General features: G+C 46.0%; 1 protein-coding gene across 6 annotated transcripts in view; it reads right to left on the reverse strand.

Annotated features, from left to right (window-relative positions):
• TLN2 (talin 2) overlaps positions 1 to 25,132 on the reverse strand; it is a 462,611-nt gene that overhangs the window by 93,193 nt on the left and 344,286 nt on the right. For all 6 annotated transcript variants that reach the window (XM_066344644.1, XM_066344645.1, XM_066344640.1 and 3 more), the window contains 8 exons: positions 18,968 to 19,061; positions 17,106 to 17,195; positions 13,633 to 13,755; positions 12,209 to 12,352; positions 10,432 to 10,593; positions 3,813 to 3,953; positions 3,192 to 3,373; positions 1,921 to 2,053 (listed from right to left, as the gene is read on the reverse strand). In XM_066344644.1, coding sequence (XP_066200741.1) covers positions 1,921 to 2,053; positions 3,192 to 3,373; positions 3,813 to 3,953; positions 10,432 to 10,593; positions 12,209 to 12,352; positions 13,633 to 13,755; positions 17,106 to 17,195; positions 18,968 to 19,061 — 1,069 coding nt within the window. The remainder of the gene's footprint in view (positions 1 to 1,920; positions 2,054 to 3,191; positions 3,374 to 3,812; positions 3,954 to 10,431; positions 10,594 to 12,208; positions 12,353 to 13,632; positions 13,756 to 17,105; positions 17,196 to 18,967; positions 19,062 to 25,132) is intronic.

The raw sequence follows: 25,132 nt of genomic DNA on the forward strand, positions 1-25,132 counted from the left end.
TTTAGCTAATTACTTATCTTTTCATTTATAATGTGATTACAGTCAAGAGTGCAGATAGCTTGTTTGTTTATTTATTTATTTATTTGTATTTTTCTGAAGCTGGAAACGGGGAGAGATAGTCAGACAGACTCCCGCATGCGCCCCACCGGGATCCACCCGGCACGCCGACCAGGGGCGAGGCTCTGCCCACCAGGGGGCGATGCTCTGCCCCTCCGGGGCCTCGCTCTGCCACGACCAGAGCCACTCTAGCGCCTGCGGCAGTGGCCAAGGAGCCATCCCCAGCGCCCGGGCCATCTTTGCTCCAATGGAGCCTTGGCTGCGGGAGGGGAAGAGAGAGACAGAGAGGAAGGGGGGGTGGAGAAGCAAATGGGTGCTTCTCCTATGTGCCCTGGCCGGGAATCGAACCCGGGTCCCCCGCACGCCAGGCCAACGCTCTACCGCTGAGCCAACCGGCCAGGGCCAAGATGGCTTGTTAAATAAAACATGGTGCGAGTAGGGAGCACACACTGTTAAAGGAGAGGCCTGTGTTCCCAGGGAGGCAGGCAGAGGACCCGCATAGGGAGGGAGGGTAAGAGCCTGGGGGTGTGAAGGGGCTTCCGGGTACTTGGCCATCTCTGCTTCTTGACCAGGATACTAGTTAAAAGGTGTGCTGAGTTGGTGATGATTCATTAAGCTGTGCACTTCTGATATGCATACTTTTCTGTATGCATATTCTACTTGAATAACTTCTTTTCTTGGAAATAGGGGTGGTCGTGTCAAGCTGAGGTGAAACGGTACTATTAATAAAAACAAACAATGCCAATTCTGGGCCTACTCCTTAGAGACAGTGCTGAAGTTCACTGTTGATGAATTTAGTGGCAGAAAGAGAAACATCAGTAAAGAGACCATCCACATTTATTAGGCACCTTTTGGGTGTCAGGCACATTCCACAAAGAGAAAGAAGTATTACTCAGAGGCCCTTGGACAGGAAATTGAAAATATATAACTCAAAGGATCAGAGTAGGAAAATTCAATTCTCAACTTTGGAAAAACTGGCAAGAAAAGGCAAAGTGACTCTGAACTAATAACAGAATGCAAAAGGTCCCCAAATACTAGATATTGAGTAATTTAGGGATGAATCCATTATCTCTGAATGGACCAAATATACAAAGTGTAATGCTAAATGTGCCCATCAGTCAAAAAGTGCATTGATGAAACACAATAGAGAAATGTTCACAATGTGGCCCTGGCTCAGTGGTAGAGCATCGGCCCAGTGTGTGGAAGTCCTGGGTTCGATTCCCGGTCAGGGCACATGGGAGAAGTGCCCATCTGCTTCTCCACCCCTTCCTTTCCCCTTCTCACTCTCTCTCTTTCCCTCCTGCAGCCATGGCTCCGTTTGAGCAAGTTGGTGCTGAGGATGGCTCTGTGGCTTCCACCTCAGGTGCTAAAAAAAAAAATGTTCAGTTGCTGAGCAACAGAGCAAGGGCCCTAGATGGGCAGAGCATCGCCCCCTAGTGGGCTTGCCGAGTGGATCCTGGTCAAGGCGTATGCGGAAGTCTGTCTCTCTGCCTTCCCTCCTCTCACTAAAAAAAAAAAAGTTCACAATGTACTGCTCAGGTCTGCTCTGCCGATGGGTTAAAGTGAATATGGTGACTCCACCTTAGTGACATAGTCTTAACTGACATTAATTTTTCTTCAAACTTTAACCACATTTTAACCCCAGTAGTATATGTGTTCCTTCACCAAACCCCCATTCTCTACTGAGCCTTTGCCCCACCTCATCCAAAAACTTCTCAGGTTGGTTCCATGGGAAGGGTGGTTCAGTGATGAATCCCCACCATCAAAAACATGTCGGTCCCCTTCTCCCATCCCCAAAGCCTCATACTGAGATTCTTTAGCACTCCCAGAGGCTTCCGAGCCGGCCACAGAGCCCCAGGGTACCTCCACAGAGATGTCATCCCTCGTGGCCAGACTCTGGCTGACAGCTGCCAGCGAGGCCTGCTCGATGTCCCGGATGCACCGGTTGATGCCATCGATGGAGTAGTCACATTCCCTCTGTCCAGGGGCCTTGTCCCTGGAAGGAACAGAGAGAGGGAGTGAAACACGGGCTCCTTGGGGCTCAAGCCCTAAGACCTACTCCTGCATTGGTGAGCCAGGAACCCTTCTCTATTCCACCCTACTCAGTTGCTTCATTTGAGGAGCCGATCCCCGACACCTGCTTGGCAATGCCTTCCTGCAGAGCCCATGCATTTCTTTATCAACAGTTGTGTTCACTACATGCATTTCTTTATCTAACAGCCGTGTTCACTATGTATTTCTGGTGGGAAGGCTATGGAGCTGCCCTCCATCTCACGCTGATGATGCCAGGCAACAGCACACGAAACAGTGTGGACTTGGATTATCCGTTCACTGGCTTAAGCACAGAATTCTCACTTAAAAAGAATAAAGCAAGTCAGTGCTATTTCCAGTGGAACCATAGTATGCTCCCCCTGTTGCACAATATTCACACAGTACTGGATAACGGTAGAAATTAGAATAGTTAGTGGAATTTTCTTTGCAAGGCATTAAGAATGTTAACTATGGTGCTGAATTTTAAAGGTAATTGAAAAACAAAATATAACTAAGAAAAGGAGTGCATTCCATGATGTGTAGTATTAACTTCAGTCAACTTTAGAAATGTTCTATTTACGTAGGGGATATTTTCTCAGGTGCCTACTATCACCAAGTAGGTCAGAGATGCCCAGAGTTACTGTGGGACCTTGAATATTCTTATTGTCTGATAGGCAAAATAAGGTAACCCCAAATCTGCTAACCAAACGGCAGTACTCTCTGCCTTAGCTCTTAGGTATAGACAATGTGGTACAAGGGTTAGAAAGACTAGGACTAGAGACATCAGACCTAGGGATGACCTTGGGAATGTTACCTACTCCTTTCTCCCTTAATTTTTTCATCAGTAAATGGAGACAACGGAAGTATCAACCTTACAAGGTTGTTGTGATATTCAAATGAGATAATGGAAGTAAAATACTTGGAACAGTATCTGACATAAATTAGCTGTTATTGTGACCAGTTCTACCACTGATTCCAAAGAGAGGAAGAAAAAGATAACGATAAAACCACATTGCTATTAAATACAAGTCCTGACGGGCTTGTATTTCTCTCCTGCCCTGTTCAGATGCAGATTCCTAGCAACTTCTGGAGGTGAAACTAACCTGATAGATGTGATGAGACTCTTGATGGAGTCAGACACAGTGTGAGAATGTCCGGCTAGCACCGACCAGGTGGGTGGGTCTTTGGGGTTGATGGCCAGTGAACGTGCAGTGCGGATGAGGTTTGACGAGCTCTCCAGCATGGTCTTGGCCGAGACCAGGATTGGTTCTTGTGCCTGGGAGCCCTGGAACCAAACAGCAGAAGGGTTAAGAACAGGGTGCATAGAATAAATGACTTGGGCCCTGGAAGGTCCTGTTCTTTACCAAGTCACTACCTTTGCCCTTTGGAAGGAGACAAAGCGAATAGGGAACCAGGGAGGCTGACTCACTCAGGGCCTTGAGAGTGAGAACCTGGGTCCACGTTTGCTCCTTAAATATCATTTCTGAGTGGGACACATGCCCAGAATCAGCTCCAAACGTATGTCTAGAGAGTGTTCTCAATATATAAAGCTAAGGCATTACCTCTTAAAAGATAGACAGACACTGAGTTTCATTAACTCTGTGCCTGTATCATCAGCAACCACAATGCCCTATATATTGAAGGAGAGAGCTTTTGGAGTTAACTGTTTGTGCTTATCCAGTGCCAAAGACATCAATATTACCTATGCTGCAAAGACTCCCTACCTCGGAGCTGATTTGGGCGGGCACACTGACAAACTCAGGGTTGGAGGCGAATGCTGTCAGGTTCTCCACGGCTTCGATCAAGGGTGCGGTGGCAATGCGGCACTTGTTGCGGTTGTCTTCAGAGAAGTCCCCATCCAGGGCCTGGTGGGAGACAACACGGAACCTTTACCCCACTGAGCAGCACAAGTCACTCCTGGCCACAGCACTTGCCTCCCAGCGAAAGATGGTGGTTTAGTGGGGATACAAAATGTTCGGTGAGTTCGTAAATAACACATAAGAATGAATTAGAGATCTCTGCCATCAAGCAGAGGGGCTCAGTTAGCAATTATAAGAAATAAAACTGAATGTGTAGCTCACAGGACAACTGACCTCACAGACCAGCAACTTTTCTCAGGCAGAACCATATTCAAATAAGTCCCTGTTCTTCACTCCCTCGGAGCCAGGCTGCCAAACCTTGCAGCTGAACCACTTTCCCCCCCACTTTTGACAATATAATGCTTGGGTTTGTCCTCTCCATTTACACTCCGGTTAAGTCTATCCCCTTCCAAACTATAAAAATACTTTATATTGTACAGCACTTTCAGCTTTTTCTAAGTTTTACCTTAATGTCCCTGAATGACAGACGGAGGAGGAAGGGCTTGCATAGTTGCCATTCTGAAATGAGCAAAATGGAATCCAATGGGAAGAAAGAGACAAGAACTACAATATGGACAAGTCTCACAAACATAATATTTAATTGAAGAGGCCAGACACTAAAGAGCACCTACTGTAGGATGCCATGTGTGCAAAGTCCAGAAACTCGTGAAGCTACTTTAGGGTGTTGGGCCAGGAGAGCTGAAGGAGCCCCATGGGCATTTCTGGGGGCTGGCCATGTTCTGTGTCCAGATCTGACTGGAGCGACCCAGGTGTCTTCAGTGTGAGCTCCACACATGTGATCTGTGTGTTTTTTGTCTATGTATCTTATACTTCAATAGCTTTTTTTCATTTTTAAATTAGCAACGGGTAACACAATAGCTTTGAATGATCAGTCACATTGCTGATTGATGGCCCGATGAATGAGAATCCAGGAACAGGGCCTGATCCATGCCAGGCTGCCTCACAGAAAGCTAACACCTGGGTTTGAGGTTCCCCAGCCCCAGACTACACCTATTTAAGAACAAGACTGTTGGAGCCAAGAGCCTGTTGACCCAGTGATAACATCCCTGCCTCCCAGCGGACAGCCACATTGAGAAGGCAGTTATGTTTGTAGAAGAATGTAAATTTCCTTGATAAATGACCAGTTAAACTTTTAATTTAACCATTGTAAGCAATATAGAAGTGCCTATTCACATGATTAGTGAACAAAAACCCAGAGATGCCAGCATTACGAAACAACCCGGATCTGAGATGGGCACGTGTCTGTTTTTTAGAAGGCAGGAGTAGGCAGGCACCATTAGTTTCAAGGCTATCTTTGAATAACAACTCAATTCCAATCAAGCCTTGGCAGCTTGGGACAATAATTGCATATCCACTAAGCTAACATTTTCAGAGGAATTCCCATAAACTTGGCTAATTTACTGTCTTTGCTAATATTGTACACGGCTTGCCTCAGTTCATGCCCTACTCACATATATACGTGGCTTCCGTTCTAACTGCCACTCAGGTACTCAGTCCACACTAATTTGGCTCCTCTGCTGTGCCAGGCACCAGCAACACAGAAGTCAACCTGGCACTCTAATCTTGTGCTATTAACACTGATTCCTTGAGCTCCGGCTCCATCAGACTTCAGAGCAATTTGGGAATGCAGGGGGAGGCGTGCGTGCGTGTGTGTGTGTGTGTGCGCGCGCGCGCCACACAGCAGGAGCCTGCAGTGAAACAGGCAGATGGCAGGAGTGGGCTTTGGTGTCAAAGGAACTCGGGTCCTGGCACCATCAGCGGCCAATCACACACCCTCCGGGTAGGATGACGTGGCTTCTAGCCAAACGGAAGAAGCCAAGCCTCCCCTTAGTGCTGCTCATTCCTGCTTACCTCTCCACACTCTCCCCACCCCCTTCTCACAACCCTCTCGGCCCATTTGGAAGACAGCATCTGATCAAGTCACCTACCCTTAGTTGGACTTACTCAAAATGAAAAGATGATTATCTGAGGAAAATCCTAAGGAAGGATTTTCTTTTCTTTTCTTTCTTTCTTTCTTTTCCCCTCGCTTCTTCCCTCCCTTCCTTCATATTACAAGTACTTTTTAAGAAATGTATTGATTTTAGAGAGAGAAGAAGGGAGAGGGGGGACAGACAGAGAAGGAGAGAAGGAGAGAGGAAGGGAGGGAGAAACAAAGACAGAGAGAGACACACACACAGACAGAAACATCAGTCCGCTCCAGTATGTGCCCTGACTGGGGATTGACCATATCCCCAGCATATCGGGACAATGCTCTAGCCAACTGAGTCATCCAGGCAGGGCAGAAAGGGTTTTCTAATTGAGCACTTCCATAAACTGCATGGGCCTGAAAGTCACATAATGTAGTGCTCTTTACAGGACAAGGCCCTGGATAACATGGAACAGAACACCAGGCAATCTCACCTGCTTTTCTTCATTTTCAAAAAGGAAAAGCTATTTCCTCCAAAGGAAGCATTTAGCAACAGGAAGGACGGCGTACAGAGATGCTATTTCACGTGCGAGTGCCGCTCCCCCTCCGGGGATGGCTGAGCCCCCTCAGGGAACTGAATCCTCCGACAGCCCACTGGAGAAACCTGAAGCAGGCATGGCCGTTTTCATGCCCCAGAACGTTAGTATGTCAACCCTAATAACGAAAGGGTGACTTTACTTAGCCAAGCACTTAGGCCCCATTGGGACAGAGCATGCTTGACCCCTGAGCCAGCTCCTCCAAACATTTCTCTGGGTAAAATTTCACAGAGAGCTGGGAGATACAATTTCTGCATGAGTACCAGAATCACATATTCATGATTTGGGGAGTTAGAAGAAAGCTTATCCCAAATCCCCAATATTGCAGATGTTAAAATCAACACCCAGAGAGTGACATGCTATGCCAAGGTCATGCCTCCACCAGAACCCAAGACCTCTGGCTCCCTTCTCTCCTCCTAACCTTAGACAAAGGCAACAACGAGAAGGCAGCAGAGAAGCCCAACAGGTTCTTTTCTCCTTCTGTGTTTTTTTTTGAACCTCCTTTACCAATCCAAACAGAGGATGACCCCCCCCCCCCCTACCCAAATACTTACAGACAAGTCACACAGATTGACAGCTGGATCTGGCCGGTGTCCTTGGAACCTGGAAATGCTTAATCACAAAACCCTGAGCTTCAACTGCACTGCAAGAGGCAAGGCCACGCTCCAACTTCTCAGAAAAACAAAAGCTGTTGTTGCACAACTTCTACTTGGCACCCAAACCCGAGCGACTGAACACTTACAATAACGTTCCATTCCACACAGCTGACTCAAGACTAGGTAATGAGCTGACTGAAGAAAGAAGAGCAGGCAACACTATGGTGACCAGCAGAAAGATGGCCGCCATGGTGAGGAGTCCGTGTGCTGCTACTTGCCCGGGCAGGAAGCAGGGTGAAGATATTTATTCCTCCTGAGCCTAGCTTGGCATTTTAAAGAACGCCACCAGTGGAGGCTGAAGGTTCCTGGAGGCCCACCTTCTACAATGGGCACCGAGAGCTCACTGCGCGGCAACCCGCTCCTCACTCCCATGTCCCTCCCTGGGCGTCCCCACCTTTCTCTGTGACTGTGAGAGTGTGGCAGCTCGGACTGAGGCTTGGGCACACTGTTGTGGTTAAAAGAGGGGAAAAGGGATGCAGAAGCATAAAACTTAAGAATAAAAAGCAGTTACAAAGGCAGCTGTCTTAAGCATTTAGGGAATTAAATATTCATTTGTTTTACTATTTGACTGGATTCTTTTTTTTTTGTTGGTATTTTTCTGAAGCTGGAAATGGGGAGAGACAGTCAGACAGACTCCCGCATGCGCCCGACCGGGATCACCCGGATGCTCTGCCCACCAGGGGGCGATGCTCTGCCCCTCGGGGCGGGGCGCTCTGCTGCGACCAGAGCCACTCTAGTGCCTGGGGCAGAGGCCAAGGAGCCATCCCCAGCGCCCGGGCCATCTTTGCTCCAATGGAGCCTCGGCTGCGGGAGGGGAAGAGAGAGACAGAGATGGAGGAGGGGGGGTGGAGAAGCAAATGGGCGCTTCTCCTATGTGCCCTGGCCGGGAATCGAACCCGGGTCCCCCGCACGCCAGGCTGAAGCTCTACCGCTGAGCCAACCAGCCAGGGCCTGACCGGATTCTTAACCATTCCTTAAAACAGGAAGTCTATTCAGTATATGGTATGGTGTGCTACAGTGAGACGGCCTTTTATCTTCTCCTATTAGTATACTAAAAACAAAGCTAATTGTATCCAGCAAACCCTGCCACCCAATGGGAATAGAATAAAAAGCACATTTTAGGCAAGCTGAGAGGCAAAGATTTGTTTCTGTTCCTTGTGCATTGCTACTGACTCCCAGGGTGCTCCCAGGAGACGAGCCTTCATCTTCTTCACGGGACAACCACCCTGCATCCCTTCTCTGCTGTCCTGCACAGGCCTGTCCTTTAGGCCATCATAAGAGCTTATTTGCTACAGGTAATTGGAAAGAAGGTCTGACACTTGAGGAGAATCTGAAAAGAAGATGACATCTTAAAGGCGATAGGTAAGACTTAAAAGCCAAGCAGGAGGCAGAAAAGAAAGGTTTCCATGAGTTTCTAAAGAATGATTTCTTTCTTTTTTTTTAAACTCCTTTGACCCATCTAAAAGTAGTCTTTTTTTTTTAATGATCAGAAAATAGACAAGTTTAACTGAAATAAGTTAATAATACAAGCAACCAACAATGATGTCACTGCTTTCAAGTCTTTCCGTCCTTCCCCATCCCCCTCACACTGTGCACGACGCACACACTGTAGACACATCAGGGTATCTCTTTCCGGGTGGGTGAGACAAGTTAATCTTCCCACGCAGGTCTGAACAGCACGGCCCGGGGGCTGGGAGCGGAATGGACAAGGAAAGAGAGGGGATCTGGGTTGCTCACTGGCTGGGTCACCTTGGGGAAGTGACTTAACCCCCTTGCTGCCACAGCGTCCTGTCTGAAACGGAACGGCAAGCACAGGGTGGACTGGATGAGTAACATACACAGAACACTTGGAACAGGCTTTGCACAAGCTCAACATTAAAAAAAAATGTAAGCTCTATTAATTTCTGATACCATGAACGATGATGGTCATTAAGGTGGGCCACCACCAGGATCCTTGGGGCACCGGCTTTATTTTTTTTTATTTTCAAACTACATTATTGTCTTCAAATACGCAGGTTTCTCTCCCTCTCTCTCTCTCTCTTCTTTTCTTCTCTCTTTCCTTTTTCTCTCTCTCTTTCTCCCTCCCTCCCTTTTCTTCTCTCTTTTTTTTAAGACTCCATATAAACAGCTAAGAATGGCTGACGAGGCACCTGCCCCGGGCTCTGGCCCACAAGCTCACGAGCTGCCAACTGCTGCTGGGTTGTGTGTTCTCTCCTGTGCTCCTGCTTGGCTCAGCCTGTTGACTAATGTCCCCATGTGATCAAACTGGCTTTGTGTATGTAGTGAAAGGAAAATGAGTCTAGTGCCCTATCCTCTGGAGTGACTGGGGGAAAGTCTCATCACTCTAGGACGGGGCCAGCAACAAAGCAGACTGTCCTACCTCAGTGAACACGAAAATCCTTAAACAAAGCATTAACCCTCCAGTGTCTTTCCCTCCTGGTTTACACAGAACTGGTAGGTGGCCTCCCACAACGATCTCTGTTAGAGGGTTGGAGGCGGTGCTGGGCTCTTGGCCCATGGTCTACAGCCCAGGCCATGACTGTTTTCCCACAGGGTCAGCTGCCTCCTGTCTGCTTGGGCCCCGTTTAGGGCAGACTACTGGGTTTGTGGTCTTATCACCTAACTACAAATGGGACATTCCCGCTACGGCAACTCTCTCCTCACCATGCCCACACCTCCTGCCAGCCTGCCATGACCTTTCACATAAACATGAACTTGTGATACATACATAATGAGCTGTTTCAAAAACCTGATGCTCCATTTTAACCATTTAATCTACTACAAATAGAATATATATCATAGGATAGATTAGGTTGATTTTTCTTTAGATTATACTGATTTTCTCACAATTTCCCATTCCCTTCTCCCTTCACCTTCTCTCTCGATCCCCCCCTCTCCTGACTCAGCTCTCCTGATAGTGGCTGAACGCTCTACCAGCCCCCTCAAAAATCACCCAACACGAGCACAGAGTTTAAGTGAACACAGGGAGCTTCTTGCCCAAACGTAGCACCAAGAGATGCCCCACAGGCGACTCCTTCCAGATTTCTGCCCCTAAGCTTCTCATGTACAGAATTTGGGGAGTCTGCGTACTGTCTGGAAGGTTAGCAGAGATCAAGGCTGTCGGTTTTCCATGATGAATAGCTGCACTACTAAGGGGCTCCTCCTCAGTGACTTAAATTGTGCGATCAAAGTAGAATTCAACTTTACTAGACATTAGTTCTAGGAGAGCAAAGCTTCCATCCTGTACTTCTGCCCTCTGCAGCAGGTGTCACAGGGACCGCTGAGGCCTCAGTCCAGCAGCCTACCTTGATGGTCTTCACCAGGTTGGCAGTGCTGTTGGCGACTTCCTTGGCGGACTGGACGAAGTGCCTCTTGGCCACGGGGTTGGCTGTCTTGGACGAGGCGATGCGGCAGGCGTTGCACAAGGCGGAGGTGTGCTTGGCGACGATCGTGGCGGCTGACAGAACCTAGAAAGCATGGAGCTGGGTTGGGGGTACCCCGTGCTTCAGTGCAGAGGGTGCTAGTTCAGAGGCATCCACCCTGGTCTCGAGGCCTGGGTTCCTCTTCAACTCACAAGCCCAGGGCCATGTAATTAAAACACGAGTGTCTAGCTCTGCCACCCCTAAAGTCACTCCAAGAAAGGAGAGGGCAAGAATTATTCAGCAAGAGAGAATAAACAAAGAAAAGGAAAAAGTGGGTGCTGATACAGTGGTGGGAGTGGGCTGGGCTCCAGTCTTAAAGGAGAGGCAGTCACTTATCCCATGGAACCCCCAGGGAGGAACTATTTGGTCCAGGGTCTAGGCCAGCACTGCCCAACAGAAATATCGTGTGAACCCCGTATGTAAATTTTGAGCAGCCATGTTAAAATAAGTAGAGGAAACGAGAGAAATTAATTTAAATAATATATTTTATTAAACTTGAAATATGCAAAATATTTCATTTCACCATGTGATCAATTTGATAATATTATTAATGAGATTTTACAATCTTTTCTTATCATACCAAGCCTTCATAGTCCAATGTGTATTTTATACCTATAGCCCATCAAAATCTGGACATGTTACATTTCAAGTGCAGCTAGTGGCTAACACGTTGGAGAGTCTAGGTTTAGATAAGTGAAACAAACATCAAGGTGTGAGAGCTCTTGCCTCATCTAGGCACCTTTTTAGTGCTCCAGCTCAGGAATCTTCCAAGCTCTACCTTCCTGCCCACACACCCTACCACAGAACCAAAGTGCTCTTCTAAATCCACCTGATCTACTTTGCTGAGGCTGGTAACACCCCTTGGCCTTAACTGGACAGGTAAGGAATCTTAGATGCACCGACGCCTTATAAGCCAGCTCTGAGGCCTTCTTTAGGAACAGATCTTCCCTATATTGCCTCCTTTACCTGGGTCCTTCTCCTGCCTCAAGAATGCTGGTCCCAGGGTTCATGATGAACACGCCACTCACACGCTGCCTCTGATACCCCGTTCAGGCCAGTTCTGGCCCCTTTCAGCACACACTGCTTTAATAAGTGAATGGGAATCCATACCACTTGAATAGTACAAGTGCTATGGAATGTCATATACTGTCTAGTCTTAAAATGTCTGTGGTTCCTTCATGCGCTGTGGATTATAACCCGCATAAGACCTATCTCAGTGCCACTGCCTCTGTGATGTGACCCCTGACAGCTCCTCAGAAAATTCATCACACCTTCCTCTATGTATCCCTGGCATTGTCATCATATTCCAACAGGCTAAGAAGCAAGGACATTGGGGACTGGGTCATACTCACCATGTTGACCCTTAGTGCTGAGTACAGAACGAGCCCTCAATGTATGTCCCCTGAACTGAATGGAATCATGAGACTCCACGGTGGGTGACTGTACTTCTACAGCCCTTTACTTCCAGCAACCCTTTTCAAAGCCGCTCCATAGCTCCCCTTTCACCACATTTTGCAGTAGCCCTCTGAGCCGCTATCTTTTTGCTGGCTTTGCAGGCTCTGTGAGAACAGTATTCTTTACTACTTTACCCTGCTCTTCTCACAACCCACCTCCAAGAGCTTAAGGTCTCACAGATCTCGTATGGTGGCCCCTTGGTTACCTGGGACGGGCTGCTGCCAGGGTCCACCAGGTTCTGGCATGCCATCTGGATAGCCTGGTTAGCCCTGGCGAACTGGATGGGGTCCACGAGGCCCTGGTGGCCTGCCTGGCTGTTTGGATCAGAAATGCCGACAAGGTATGCAGCCTGGAAAAGAAGGAGGAAAACCACAGCTCAGGAACCCACGGGGGGACAAATGTCCCACGATGTAGATGCAGCAGCCATCTTAGGAGCTCCTTAGTACCAGTCGGTCAGGTAATCTTGTCAATAAGGGTTTACGGATGGACAAGTGCACGCCAGCTCGGGCCAGGCACATGCCGGCACGAGTTTGCTGCAGGCTTCTGCGGACAGAGTCTCCTTGCTCTTAAAAAAAGCCTCAAGAAGCTCTTCTGTGGGGCCTGAACAAGGATAGACGCGGAGACACCGTATGACCATCCGGGTACCCGGCCTCAGCAGGAAGCTGACCCTCTGGCTCGCAGGTGGGAGGGGCAGGAAAAGCGGGTGCAGACTGAGGCATGGGCGGCTGGGTCAGCCCGGCCCGGAGCACGCCCTTCACGAGGGTTTCTTATCTCACTGCCTTCCTTCCCATCCTTATTGTTTAGGCAGTATTCCCAACAGCAAAGAAGAAGACTGAGTAATATGGCTCAGGGGGAAAAAGGTAGTATTTGGTCCCCGAGAGGACAAAAAGATACAAAAAGATGTCTTTTCTTGAAACACTCTGGATAAGTTAGACTAACAACAGGGAGAGAATGAATCTGTGAGCAGGAAGTTTAACCTTAATTCATTTCCCCTGAGATTTGAGGGGCAGGATAAAGGTAGACAATTTCATCCTCCAAACTAGGGATGTTTCTCTTCGGTTTAGTAAAATGTTCTAGGCTCAAAGCAATTGTCAGCTGATAAATCTTTTAAGGCAAATGCTGACATTTTGGAAGCTTCAGTCACACGAGCCCAACGATTACTGAAAATGCACAGGACAGTCGAAGAGCAAGGAAATGCCCGGTCACGTCTCTGCAGGATGGCATCTAATTTTCTCTCTCTCTGGTGCTGCTAGGATAATGACTAAGATGTTTGCAATTCTAAAACCTCAGAGAGAACTTGAATTATGTAATGCCTATTCCTCCCCCCAAAACAATTTATCTGTAAGAATGACCTTAAAAAGAAAATAATAAAGCAAGCACGCTGGCCTCTAAACACTCGGGCTGGTATCTCCGTCCTTCCCAGGCTCCTCTGCTCCTGGGGGCGATGGCTGTTGTCCTGTCTAAAGGCCTCAGCCAGCAGAGGAGCCACCGCCTTTCTGACTGTTTCTGTGGTAGTCGATGAAAAAGGAGCAGGAGCTGGAGCTTCCCCAGGCTCCCACAGCAAGCTGGTACTCTTAGATTCCACATCTGGCCCGGGACACAGGGAAAGGGTACCAACAAGTCCCTTACCTGAGCCGCTGCCTCCGTCAGCCCACAGAGAGCCTTGGACGCAATCCCTACACACTCCCCAAAGGCAGGAAGGTCCCCGGTCTTGGCATTCTGTGAAATTCCTGCCATCGACTCACCCAGAACCTGCAAAATGAACAATCAGCATTATTCTCCGACCAGCATTCTTTCAAACCATAGGGTAACGGGGACTATACTTCCAACTTTAACATTCAAGGACACTTAATATAAGGTATTTACTATTACTTTCCTTTATTTGCGTTAACAAGAGATTCAAGAGGATTAGGATTATATTGTCTCTGTTACATAAAAAGAAATGAATTATAAAAGTAGAAACCTTTTCCCAACAAGTTATCTATATCTCCAGGAGAAACAATAAATTTACTCAGATCAATAAAGTAAAATCTATATAGGGCATCCCACGGGTGAATGTTCTGCACTGAGAACTCTCAGTTCCCAGAGTATAAAAATCAGACACATCCATTCAGCTATAGACAAAATCATACCCAGAAAGCAGAAAACATGTCTCCTGATATTATTCATACTTATTTACAGTAAAATTTAAATGTCTTTATTAAGTATATGTAATTAATCTGAACACTAATAAGAGAGGGTTTCCTAAATTTTTTTTTTCTTTTTTTAAAGACAGAGAGAGAGTCAGAGAGAGGGATAGACAGGGACAGACAGACAGGAGCGGAGAGAGATGAGAAGCATCAATCATCAGTTTTTTGTTGCGACACCTTAGTTGTTCATTGATTGCTTTCTCATATGTGCCTTGACCATGGGCTTTCAGCAGACCGAGTAACCCCTTGCTCGAGCCAGTGACTTTGGGTCCAAGCTGGTGAGCTTTGCTCAAACCAGATGAGCCTGTGCTCAAACTGGCTACCTCGGGGGTCTCGAACCTGGGTCCTCGGCATCCCAGTCCGATGCTCTATCCTCTGCGCCACCACCTGGTCAGGTGGGTTTCCTAAATTTTGTAAGTTATTTTCCTTTATTTTGAAAATCACTGACATACGGCCCTGGCCGGTTGGCTCAGTGGTAGAGTGTTGGCCTGGCGTGCAGAAGTCCCGGGTTCGATTCCCGGCCAGGGCACACAGGAGAAGCGCCCATCTGCTTCTCCACCCCTCCCCCTCTCCTTCCTCTCTGTCTCTCTCTTCCCCTCCCGCAGCCGAGGCTCCATTAGAGCAAAGATGGCCCAGGTGCTGGGGACAGCTCCTTGGCCTCTGCCCCAGGCGCTAGAGTGGCTCTGGTCCCAACAGAGCATCGCCCCCTGGTGGGCAGAGCGTTGCCCCTGGTGGGCATGCCGGGTGGATCCCGGTCGGGCGCATGCGGGAGTCTGTCTGACTGTCTCTCCCCGTTTCCAGCTTCAGAAAAACAAACAAACAAACAAAAAAACCTAAGAAAATCACTGATATATTTTCTTCAGAGGTCTTTAAAAGAAAGGAAGCCTCCCTTATCTGATGTTCTGTCTTCTAAGGGTATCATAAGGCCCAGGAGGGCTGGTTCTACTTGACAGGATAACAGGTAGTAGAATGGAAGGCTATTTCGCACAACCCTTTGGAGAGACAATGAAACTGCCAAGTCTAGAACTCAATGCAAAGCTCTTCATTTGTTAATAAGCCATCCTGGATGGGTGAAAGAGAAAGAAACTCCCTAAAATTGCTTAGATTTACAAAATGATCCAGTTCACTCAGGATTTGCAGAGCAAAGAAGTTAGAGGGCATTTTCATGTGCAGAGTTTCTTCTCCCTAACCCGACATCCCTCTTTGGCTCTAAGTTCGCAAGACACATGCATCCTCCCCTTAGACAATCCACACTCCCACAAAGAAGGCTGGACGGAACAAACTCCAGTGCCTGTCCAGTGCAAAGCAGGCTCCCCTGACATCACCAGCACAGCTGCCTCCGCAACGCTAATGTAAAGTGATGCAAACAACCACGCACCCGTGTTCGAATACAAAGCCAGACCACGCACTCGTGTCTGAGTATAAAGCCAGACCACGCACTCGTGTCCGAGTACAAAGCCAGACCACAACTGCTCGACCCATTCATCTCACTTGCATTTTATTTTAACCTGATTTTGGCATTCCCAAAAACAATGATATAATTATCATGGGTCAGTGTTTCTCAACTTTTTGAAAATTATTATTACTCTGCTAACATGTCTTTTTATAACATTTCCCCCATAATAGCCACCAACATCAAATAAAATACTCAGAAATAAGATTTTGTTGAATATGGTTAAGATTGGGCAGTCACAAACCATTGCATTATCTTAGATTTTTTTTACCCTATACCCCCACAATTTTTCACTTTTTGAGAATGCATATCGGGGATGGATGGCAAGAAAAACACTGAAGAAGGGCTCATATAAGCCAAGGTCACTGACGGGCTTTCCCCAAGGGTTCAGACAAAAGATTCGATTCACAGTAAGAGCCGTCTGTGATATGGCATACATAGGCAGGGGCTCTCAGGGTGTGGCTCCCGGACCACCTGGGCAGGATCAGGAAGATTCATCAAAAATGTACATCTCGGCCCTGGCTGGCTGGCTCAGTGGTAGAGCGTCGGCCTGGTGTGCAGGGGTCCTGGGTTCATTCCCAGCCAGGGCACACAGGAGAAGCGCCCATCTGCTTCTCCACCCCTCCCCCTCTCCTTCCTCTCTGTCTCTCTCTTCCCCTCCCACAGCGAGGCTCCATTGGAGCAAAGATGGCCCGGGCACTGGGGATGGCTCCTTGGCCTCTGCCCCAGGCGCTAGAATGGCTCTGGTCGCGACAGAGCGACGCCTTGGAGGGGCAGAGCATCGCCCCCTGGTGGGCGTGCCGGGTGGATCCTGGTCGGGCGCATGCGGGAGTCTGTCTGACTATCTCTCCCCGTTTCCAGCTTCGGAAAAATACAAAAAAAAAAAAAAAAAAGGAAAATGTACATCTCAGGCCTGACCTGGTGGTGGCGCAGCGGATAGAGCATTGGACTGGGATGCAGAGGACCCAGGTTCGAGACCCCGAGGTCACCAGCTTGAGTGCGGGCTCATCTGGTTTGAGCAAAGCCCACCAGCTTGGACCCAGGTCACTGGCTTCAGCAAGGGGTCACTCAGTCTGCTGTAGCCCCACGGTCAAGGCACATGTGAGAAAGCAATCAATGAACAACTAAAGTGTCACAAGGAAAAACTAATGATTGATGCTTCTCATCTTTCTCTGTTCCTGTCTATCCCTCTCTCTGTCTCTGTAAAAAAAAAAAAAAAAAAAAAAAAAGTACATCTCAGATCTACTGAATCAAAAATTCAGGGGTGGGGCCCTACAATCTGTGTTTAAAAAGAAAGACCCCAAGGTAATTCTGATGCACAGTCACGGTCACATGTGGAGAAACACCTGAGCACAGGGCTCCACAAGGCGGTGCAGAGCGGCCACAGGCAGATGCACACAAAACATGTCTAGACTTCTCCCCACACCGAGGGGAAGGTTAAGAGCCCAGGTTAGGCTTACCTTGGAGTTTTCCATCACACTCTCAATGCAGTCAAAGTAAGAGAGGTCACTGACAGGTTCATTAGGGTTGTCCAACATCCCCTTGACAGTCTGCAGAAGGAGAGCACAACTTAGAAAGCAGGCAAGTGTTTCAGAACAAGTCAAAGTCAGCGCATCAGATTTCCTGTTAGAGCCCCACACGGAACGGGGAGAGTGTCGCAGGCTATTCTTGATGGCAAGGCGGGTCTCGTGTTTTCAATTTTGAAGAAGCAGCATGATATTTATAGAGCAGGGAGATATTTTTTTTTCTTAAAGAAATCTGGAAGTTAATGTACAGCAACATAGTCATGGGAAATTAGTAGAATTTGCTGGATAACTCCAAGGAGTTTACATTCTAAGGATATATCAGTTCATTTCTCCATGATCAGTAGTAGAGCTTGCAGTTTTCAATTCTGGAACCTTTGAATGGTGGGCATAAAAGAAGGTAACTCCCCTAAACTGCTCACTAGGGTGGTTTGTTTTTATTTAAATTTGAGCAGGAAAGAAAAACGTTCACTCCTGCTGAGGTTCCTTGATGGGGCTTGCCTCTTCTGTCTTTGCCTCCACTTCACAGAAAATGATCGCGAGCTTTCCTGCAGTAAGGACCTTTGAGGGTGGACAGTCAGTGGATGTGCCCTTCGACCTCCTCCCCACTGAGAGAGAATGTACAGGAAGGCTCAGCAGCCAATGGAAAGACAGGGTCATCTGAGCTGCAAAAGCCTGAACAGAAGTAATCCTGGAAACTGCCGAGTGACTCCCTTAAAGGTCTGAGGGAAAAGGGGCATAAGGGAGCTCATTTCACGGAAGAACCTCCTCCCATTCCCTGCACAATCAAAACTGTTTTAGAAACAGCAATTCTGAAATAGTCATAATTTTGGCAACCAAGGATACCATTAAGGGACGGAGTGCTGGCACCTCAGCCAACAGAGCTCATTTAGATCAACAGTCCACGTACCATTTACAGATATATTAGCAAATGTGCAACCAACCCGTATCTACTGAGACATCCATTTGGCTGTGTTCAATATAATCTTGCACCAGTTAAGACTGTTCTACATACTAGTAGGCACAGTGATACAGTGATTTTATGTTTACTCACTTACATTCTATGGGCATAAATGAATTTTAAATGATAAATAAATCATAAGCATGAATATAAAGGAAAAGGCACACACACTGTGTTCTGGGCCACTAGGGGCCCTACAGGCACTTTAATTGTATGGTAATGAGCACCACTTTTGGTTTTCCTCTTATGTGCCTGCCCCCTATGTTACAAAATAAAATGTATGAATAACACAGATACAGATAACATGTCAGCAAATCCCAGAGGGAAGGGAGGAGGGAGTTAAAAGGAGAGGGACAAAAGGGGTGTAATGGGGGACATGGGGGTGGGGGTGAGGGTGTTATATTGAGTGGGACACTTGAATCCATGTTAACACAATAAATTAAAATGAATAAAAATTTTAAAAATGTATGGGGAAATAATTTTTACTCAGATAGGACATCTATCCCACCTTTTCCCAAATATCTCAGAATAATTTCCCCCAAACTTTCCAGGTAGAGATGGTTCATCTTCAGCCTACACCCAATAGCATAGGCCTCTTCCTGTTCGAAATAAAGAATCCTTTAACAAATTAACTTTCAGTCAGTGGAAAGGGGAAGCAGGGATGATAACTCCACCAAATCCAGTCTTTCTTCAGTTCCTTCCCACATGGACTGAAACCTTGGCCCCGATAGTCTCCCAGGAAGATAGAAGACAAAGATAGAGGAGAAGGAACTGACCCCATAGGCACAGGACAGACAGACACACATTTAAATACCCAGCAGCCTGTCCAGGGACCTACCTCAAGCTCTCGCAAGGCATTGTCACACTCTTTCTGGCCAGGGGCTTGTTGGGTGCACAGAGTGATGAGTTGATTGATGCTCTCTGTCACAGCTCTGTGACAGAACAGAAAAAATGTGGTGTTTTTGGATTTAAAGATCAACAGTAAGTTTTCCAACGTCATTTTGCAGGTTCACTAAAAATATAACTACTTCACTGTATAGCCTGGGGTCCACAGGAGGGCTCTTCCACAAGGCTCCAATCAACTAAAAATAAATCACTTTGCTTCTGATTTTTCATTTGATTTACACTTAAAGGGTATGAAAAGTTCTCTTAAGGAAGTATGACTATCTTATAATATATTCATAAGAAAGAATTCACAACAATGTCGCAAATAGCAAAGAGATCAAATTAACAGTGTTTTCAAAATCCTTCATTAGCAGCCCATAAAGAGTAAGATTGTCAGAACAAGGCTATTTTGGGTAGCTTCTGTAGAGTTTGGAATGTCTTGTATATTTTTAGATACAATGACATATAGTAAACTGTGTCTATAATTTTAAAATTCCTACTTTCCATTAAATTCTATATGATTGATTAGTTCCTAGGAGCTATCCCAAATTATTATTCTTTAAAATAGCTATTTTCCTTGTTAATATTAATAGGAATTAACTAGAAATGGTTATATGAATATTTTACATATGATTCTATTCTTCTTAGAAATTCCAAGGCAGCCTAGATATTTTTCCCTCCCAAGGATTGGAAGTCAAATTATTCTAGCACCATTTGTTTAAAAGGCTGTGCCTTCTCTATTGAATTGCTTTTGCAACTTTGTTGACAACCGATTGGCTATATTTGTATAGGTCTATTTCTGGACTATATTCTAGTCTACTGATCTAACCTTTTGCCAGTACCACATTGCTTAGATTACTATAGCTTTATACTAAGTCTTAAAATTGAACACCTTTGTGTTTTAAAAATGAAAAATACAGACAGATGAAATAAAGAAATGTACAAGTAAGGAGGAGACACAAGACTTAAACCCCTGCCTATCTGACTCATAAACACTTTCTTCAGTCATAACTGGTTTACAGTTTTGGCAGGGTCCTGAAATCTAGTTATAGTTACTAACCACTACAGCTAACAATTTACACCAAAATCAAAATAGGGCACATATTGCTGTTAATCACTAACACCGCCTAATATAAAAGATACCTCATTTTATCATTTAAATTGACTTCACAGCTTCCCACAGAATATCAAATTAGATGGAAACGATGCTTCTAATTTAAAAAGGTAATCAGCTTAATTATTTGATGAGGAGATAATGCTTTGAATTTTAAAATTTAGCTAGGGGGACGGGAAGAAGAAAAACATTCTGGGACTCAAGAAAGAATCTCAAAACAGTTTTTGCAACACTGACTCTAGTGATTCATTTACTTGGCAAAAGAGTGCTTGATTATGGTTGTGGCTGGGAAGCACTGTGCCCTCCATGGTGCAAGGCAAAACAAGAAACACGGAGATGGCAGGACAGGCCCTAGTTCTGACCACCCTGGAAGGTGCACCTATGATGTAACCACTAGAAGTGTCCCTTAGAGAGTCCAATACAGTGTTCTGTGTGGTCACCTCCAAGGTGCAATTCTGAGTGGACACACTGGCAGTGTCAACATGATAAAGGGTAGAGAAGGTCCTGAACTGTTAAGACATGATCATTTGCAAAATATCCCACAAGCTTTCCATTTCATTTATTTCTTCCAGTATTTCCTGTTGATCTGTATTTTCCAAAAACCTAGTTTTCATATGCAGACTTTTCCATTAAAAACAAAGTATTTACAATTAGTGAGTCCAGAGAATATATCATTGTTCACTGTCCTATTTTTTTTTAACTATTTTATAGATGTAAAAAAAAAAAACTTTTCAAATACAAACAGGGTAAAAAAGAAAACCCAACAGACTAAGAGTTTGTGGTCAGATAATCCATAAAAGTGCCTGCTGGGCACTGCGGTCTGAATGAGCCACTTGGGTAATAATGATCCATGACTAAGAAGCACTGTTTAAATATCGTTCATCCCCATCACTCATTTTAGACTCTGGATTCCATAGACAAATAACAAAGTGGCTCAGAGGTAAATGGTTATATAGATTTGACAATGAAAAATAATATTTTTATGTTTCAAATTATAGGAGTTATTTACAAGAGCAAAAGACTAAAGGCTACACAAATATTTCATGATAAAAGACTGACTGAATGAGCGTATAACCCACAACAAAATCCCAGAATCCTGGGTGCCCATTAAAAATCATAATGTACAGAAAATAAATTTATTTATTTATAAAGTCATAATGCACAGGGTGGGACAAAAGTAGGTTTACAATTGTGAGTACACAAAACACAGAGTTTATTTTTGTATTATTACTTATTATTATATTTTTTCCTTATGAACAACTGTAAACCTACTTTTGCCACTCCAAATAATAGCATATTCCTAATATCATACAAGCATATGCGTGATACACAATTAAGTCAAGTAAAATTTACAAAAGAATATAAACTGTATGAGCCCACACTTATAAAACAGATCAAAATGTTAACAGTGATTTTATATTTTTACAAAAAGAAATCAATACATCTACTAAAAAAATGATCAAACAACTTATAGTATCAACAAAAATATGGCCAAAATGAGCAGCATCTGGTTCTATATAAATCCTAACAGAGACTGAATTGTAGTTATTTTTTCCACAATTTTTTAAATGATCAAAGCTATACAACTTTATTTTTTAAAATACAAAAAAGTTAAATGACCCTAATTCCACCATCTAGAAATAGTATTTTCTTGTATTTTATTCTTTATCTGGACATATCTGGCCAGTGTTCATTAAATAAAAAAATTGGTATCTACACTCTCAGAGGTTAAAAAAGGGGGTTTTCTAACCTACAAATCATTTAGTGTTTAGAAATACTGAATTGATTTAACTTAAGTTTAGGAATGCTGTGGGAAATTTTAGTTAGATATGGAACTGGGCCAGGACCAGAAGAAAACCAAGCAATCTGTGCTTTTGATTATGTGCTCAGCACAGATGACACAATAAGGAGCTTGGAGGGGAAAAGCCACATCAAACATTTCCCTTCCTCCATGGAGGAGATGCTCAGGGAGGGAGTAAACAGCAAACCAAACTCCACCTGTAGTATTTCCTGGGTCCTGCTATGCGCAAGGATCAGGAGTTTAAAAATAATACAGTCTATGTCTCTCTAGGACAGGAGGTGCCCGCAATCTAGCTGAAGAGGCAAGACAACGAACAGAGAAGACACAAAGAAGGGATGGGGACATGATTCCAGACAGCATGTGGTGGATCCTGAACCTCTGAGAAGCCAGATACATGCAGGACTCACAGGGAGCATGAGAGAAAATGAATGAAGGCCTTGACCGTGGGCATGGGTTCTGCATGGTAGGGAGGGCTCAATGTGGACTGGAGTCAGGCTCGAGTGTGATCCCGACTTGGATAAAGGGAAGAGAACATTCTAGAGGAGACCAACAGACAGAAGGCTCAGTTTACATTTTTCTCTTTTATAGTGTGAAAGTGCTACTTGCTGGGTCATCCTTTTTCTCAGTCTCTGGATACAGGGGGAAGCCTTTTCTGCAGAAACCTTAAACCAGATGGGAGACAGGGAAGGGGAGCCACGGCAAGGTCTCAGGGAGTGCCCGCAGGGGACCAGGACGCAGCTGAAAGGAAGCCCAGCCTGGGGTGGGCTGTGCTGGCAGCTGTGCTGTGAAGTCCTTCCGGTGGAGAAGTCCGGGCAGGGCGACTGTGAGGTGAGCAGCAGCTCAGGGGAGATGCTCCGAGGAAGGACAAGCCCTCCTTTTCTGCAACTGCAAACTGGTTTTCCATTTCCTTGACTAAGTCTTGGGAGCATCAGAGCAGTCCCCGGTCAGGGAACACACTGATGAACATTGACGAAGGGTCTTCAGCTCCATCCAACTCACGAGGAAAGAGCCAGAGCCCACCAGTTACACAGGAAGAAGACCAAGGGACCAGGTTCCTCAAAGGTGCCCGAGCTCAGAGGCAGAATAAAAAGACACTTTCAATCTACTCCATTTCCAGAAGCACACCTCTTTTCCCAAAGCCAGAAGGATCACAGAGACCACCAAGAACAGGGAGTTCAAGTCTACCGACACAGGAGCAGGGCAGGGCCGACCTCTTTTCCCAAAGCCGGAAGGGTCACAGAGACCACCAAGAACAGGGAGTTCAAGTCTACCGACACAGGAGCAGGGCAGGGCCGAGCTGATCCAGGCCTGGGTCCCCGCAGTGGCGTTCGAGGGGTCTTTGGGGGTGTCCACATGAAGGGACTGGCTGTCGAAGGGACTGGCTGCCTCAGGGACTGGCTGCCTCAAGGACTGGCTGCCTCAAGGACTGGGAAGGCAGAGGGACCGAAGGTGAGGGCAACAGTAATCGGATCCCTGCTACCTGAATGCAAGTGCACGTATGCATAGCACTACCGTGAGCACTGCCTAGATGTCTTATGCTCCTTGTATATGCTGCCTGCCCAAACTTCACCAGTGTGAACCCCACACCCAACACTGGCCCAATTCCATATTAGGAATGTGGTAAAAATGTGTGTAATGAACAAATAAGAGAATGAATGCAACCTAACCGGGGAGAGATTTATCTCCCAAAAGGTGGCTGCCTGACTCACTGGACCTGCTCATCTGCCAGGAGCTTCCTGGGAAACCCCCCTGGGGAGCAGGGCTTGCCAACATGTGCCAAGAAGCCAGAAGGAACATGCCAGCATCTTCTTGCAACAGTTCCATTCCAAGACAATAATTTCACATGATGATTTTTAAGTGCTTATTTGGCTATAAAACCATCAGGCGGGCAACTCCCTGTCAACTGCTGAAAGCCAGGACAGAGGCAAAGGAAGCTTCCACTGAAAAGTCTCCCATCCTTTCCTCAATCACCACCAGGGGGCCTTCAGCTCCCCTCTGAGCCCTGTACTAGCAACATTCCTTCTGGGGTCTGTTATTTCCTTCCTTATCTGGCTTTCAAAAGGCCAAGGCTTACTCTCCCCGTCTTCCCACAATTTAAGAGAGTGAACAACACGTTCTATGTTGGAAATTGTAATTCTGAAACGATGCAAAAAATTGAAGATAATGAAAAACATCTGAGTTCAGATACCTGGAAATGTCAATTGCCTTATCCAAAGGCTCTTTGTAGGACAAAAAGAGCAATCAAGGGAGGTTTTTATATCAGAAACAGCTGCTCAACACAGTGCCTATCACCCCTCCCCCACCCACCTCATACCCCCACCCAGGGAGGGCACTCACTCACTGCTACAATCACAAAACAAAGCATAAGATGGAAGTGGGGGGACGTCAGGATATTTTTCTAATCCCCCAGTGGCTCTAGCTATTGTTTGAAGCTTAAGTATATATTTGGGAATAAATAAATTCCAAGGTTTTCAGAGGAACTGTCCTGATATGCCTAATCCCCCAAAATAACACTACAAGCCACGAGGGGACCAGAGGTAGATTTTTACCACTAGTATAATGGTATCTGATGTCTTGAGAACCAAGAAGGGCGCCAGGATAATGTAGTACACACCCTCATTTTGCAGAAGGAAAATTTAGACAAGTTGAGTGACCCGACCAGTATAAGTTAGTTAGTCAAGCATTAAAGCCTGGACTAGAATTCAGGTCTCCTTGCTCTGACAACTTAAGAAACAGCCATTGAGCTCCCAGGAGAGACGGATATAGAAAAACAAAGAACAAACAAACAGAACCAAGTTTAAAATAGAGAATTTAAGCTATGCTTTTTCTTTTTCTTTTTTTTAAGTGAGAAGAGTGGAGATAGAGAGATTACTCCCACATGTGCCCCAACTGGGATCCACCCAGCAAACCCCATTGGGGCCCCTGTCTGGGGCCAATGCTTGAATCGACCACGCCACTTTTAGCGCCTGAGGCTGATGTGCTTGGACCAAGAGCTATCCTCAGCACCTGGGGCCAATGTCTGAACCAACTGAGCCACTGGCTGTGGGAGGGGAAGGTGGAGAAAAAGGAAAGAGGAAGAGAAGCAGACGGTCACTTCTGTGTGCCCTGACTGGAATTGAACCCAGGACATCCATATGCTGGGCTGATGCTCTATCCACTGAGCCAGTAGCCAGGGCCAAGCTATGCTTTTTCAAATCAATAAT

This window comes from Saccopteryx leptura, chromosome 6 (genome assembly GCF_036850995.1).
Source record: "Saccopteryx leptura isolate mSacLep1 chromosome 6, mSacLep1_pri_phased_curated, whole genome shotgun sequence".
NCBI lineage: Eukaryota > Metazoa > Chordata > Mammalia > Chiroptera > Emballonuridae > Saccopteryx > Saccopteryx leptura.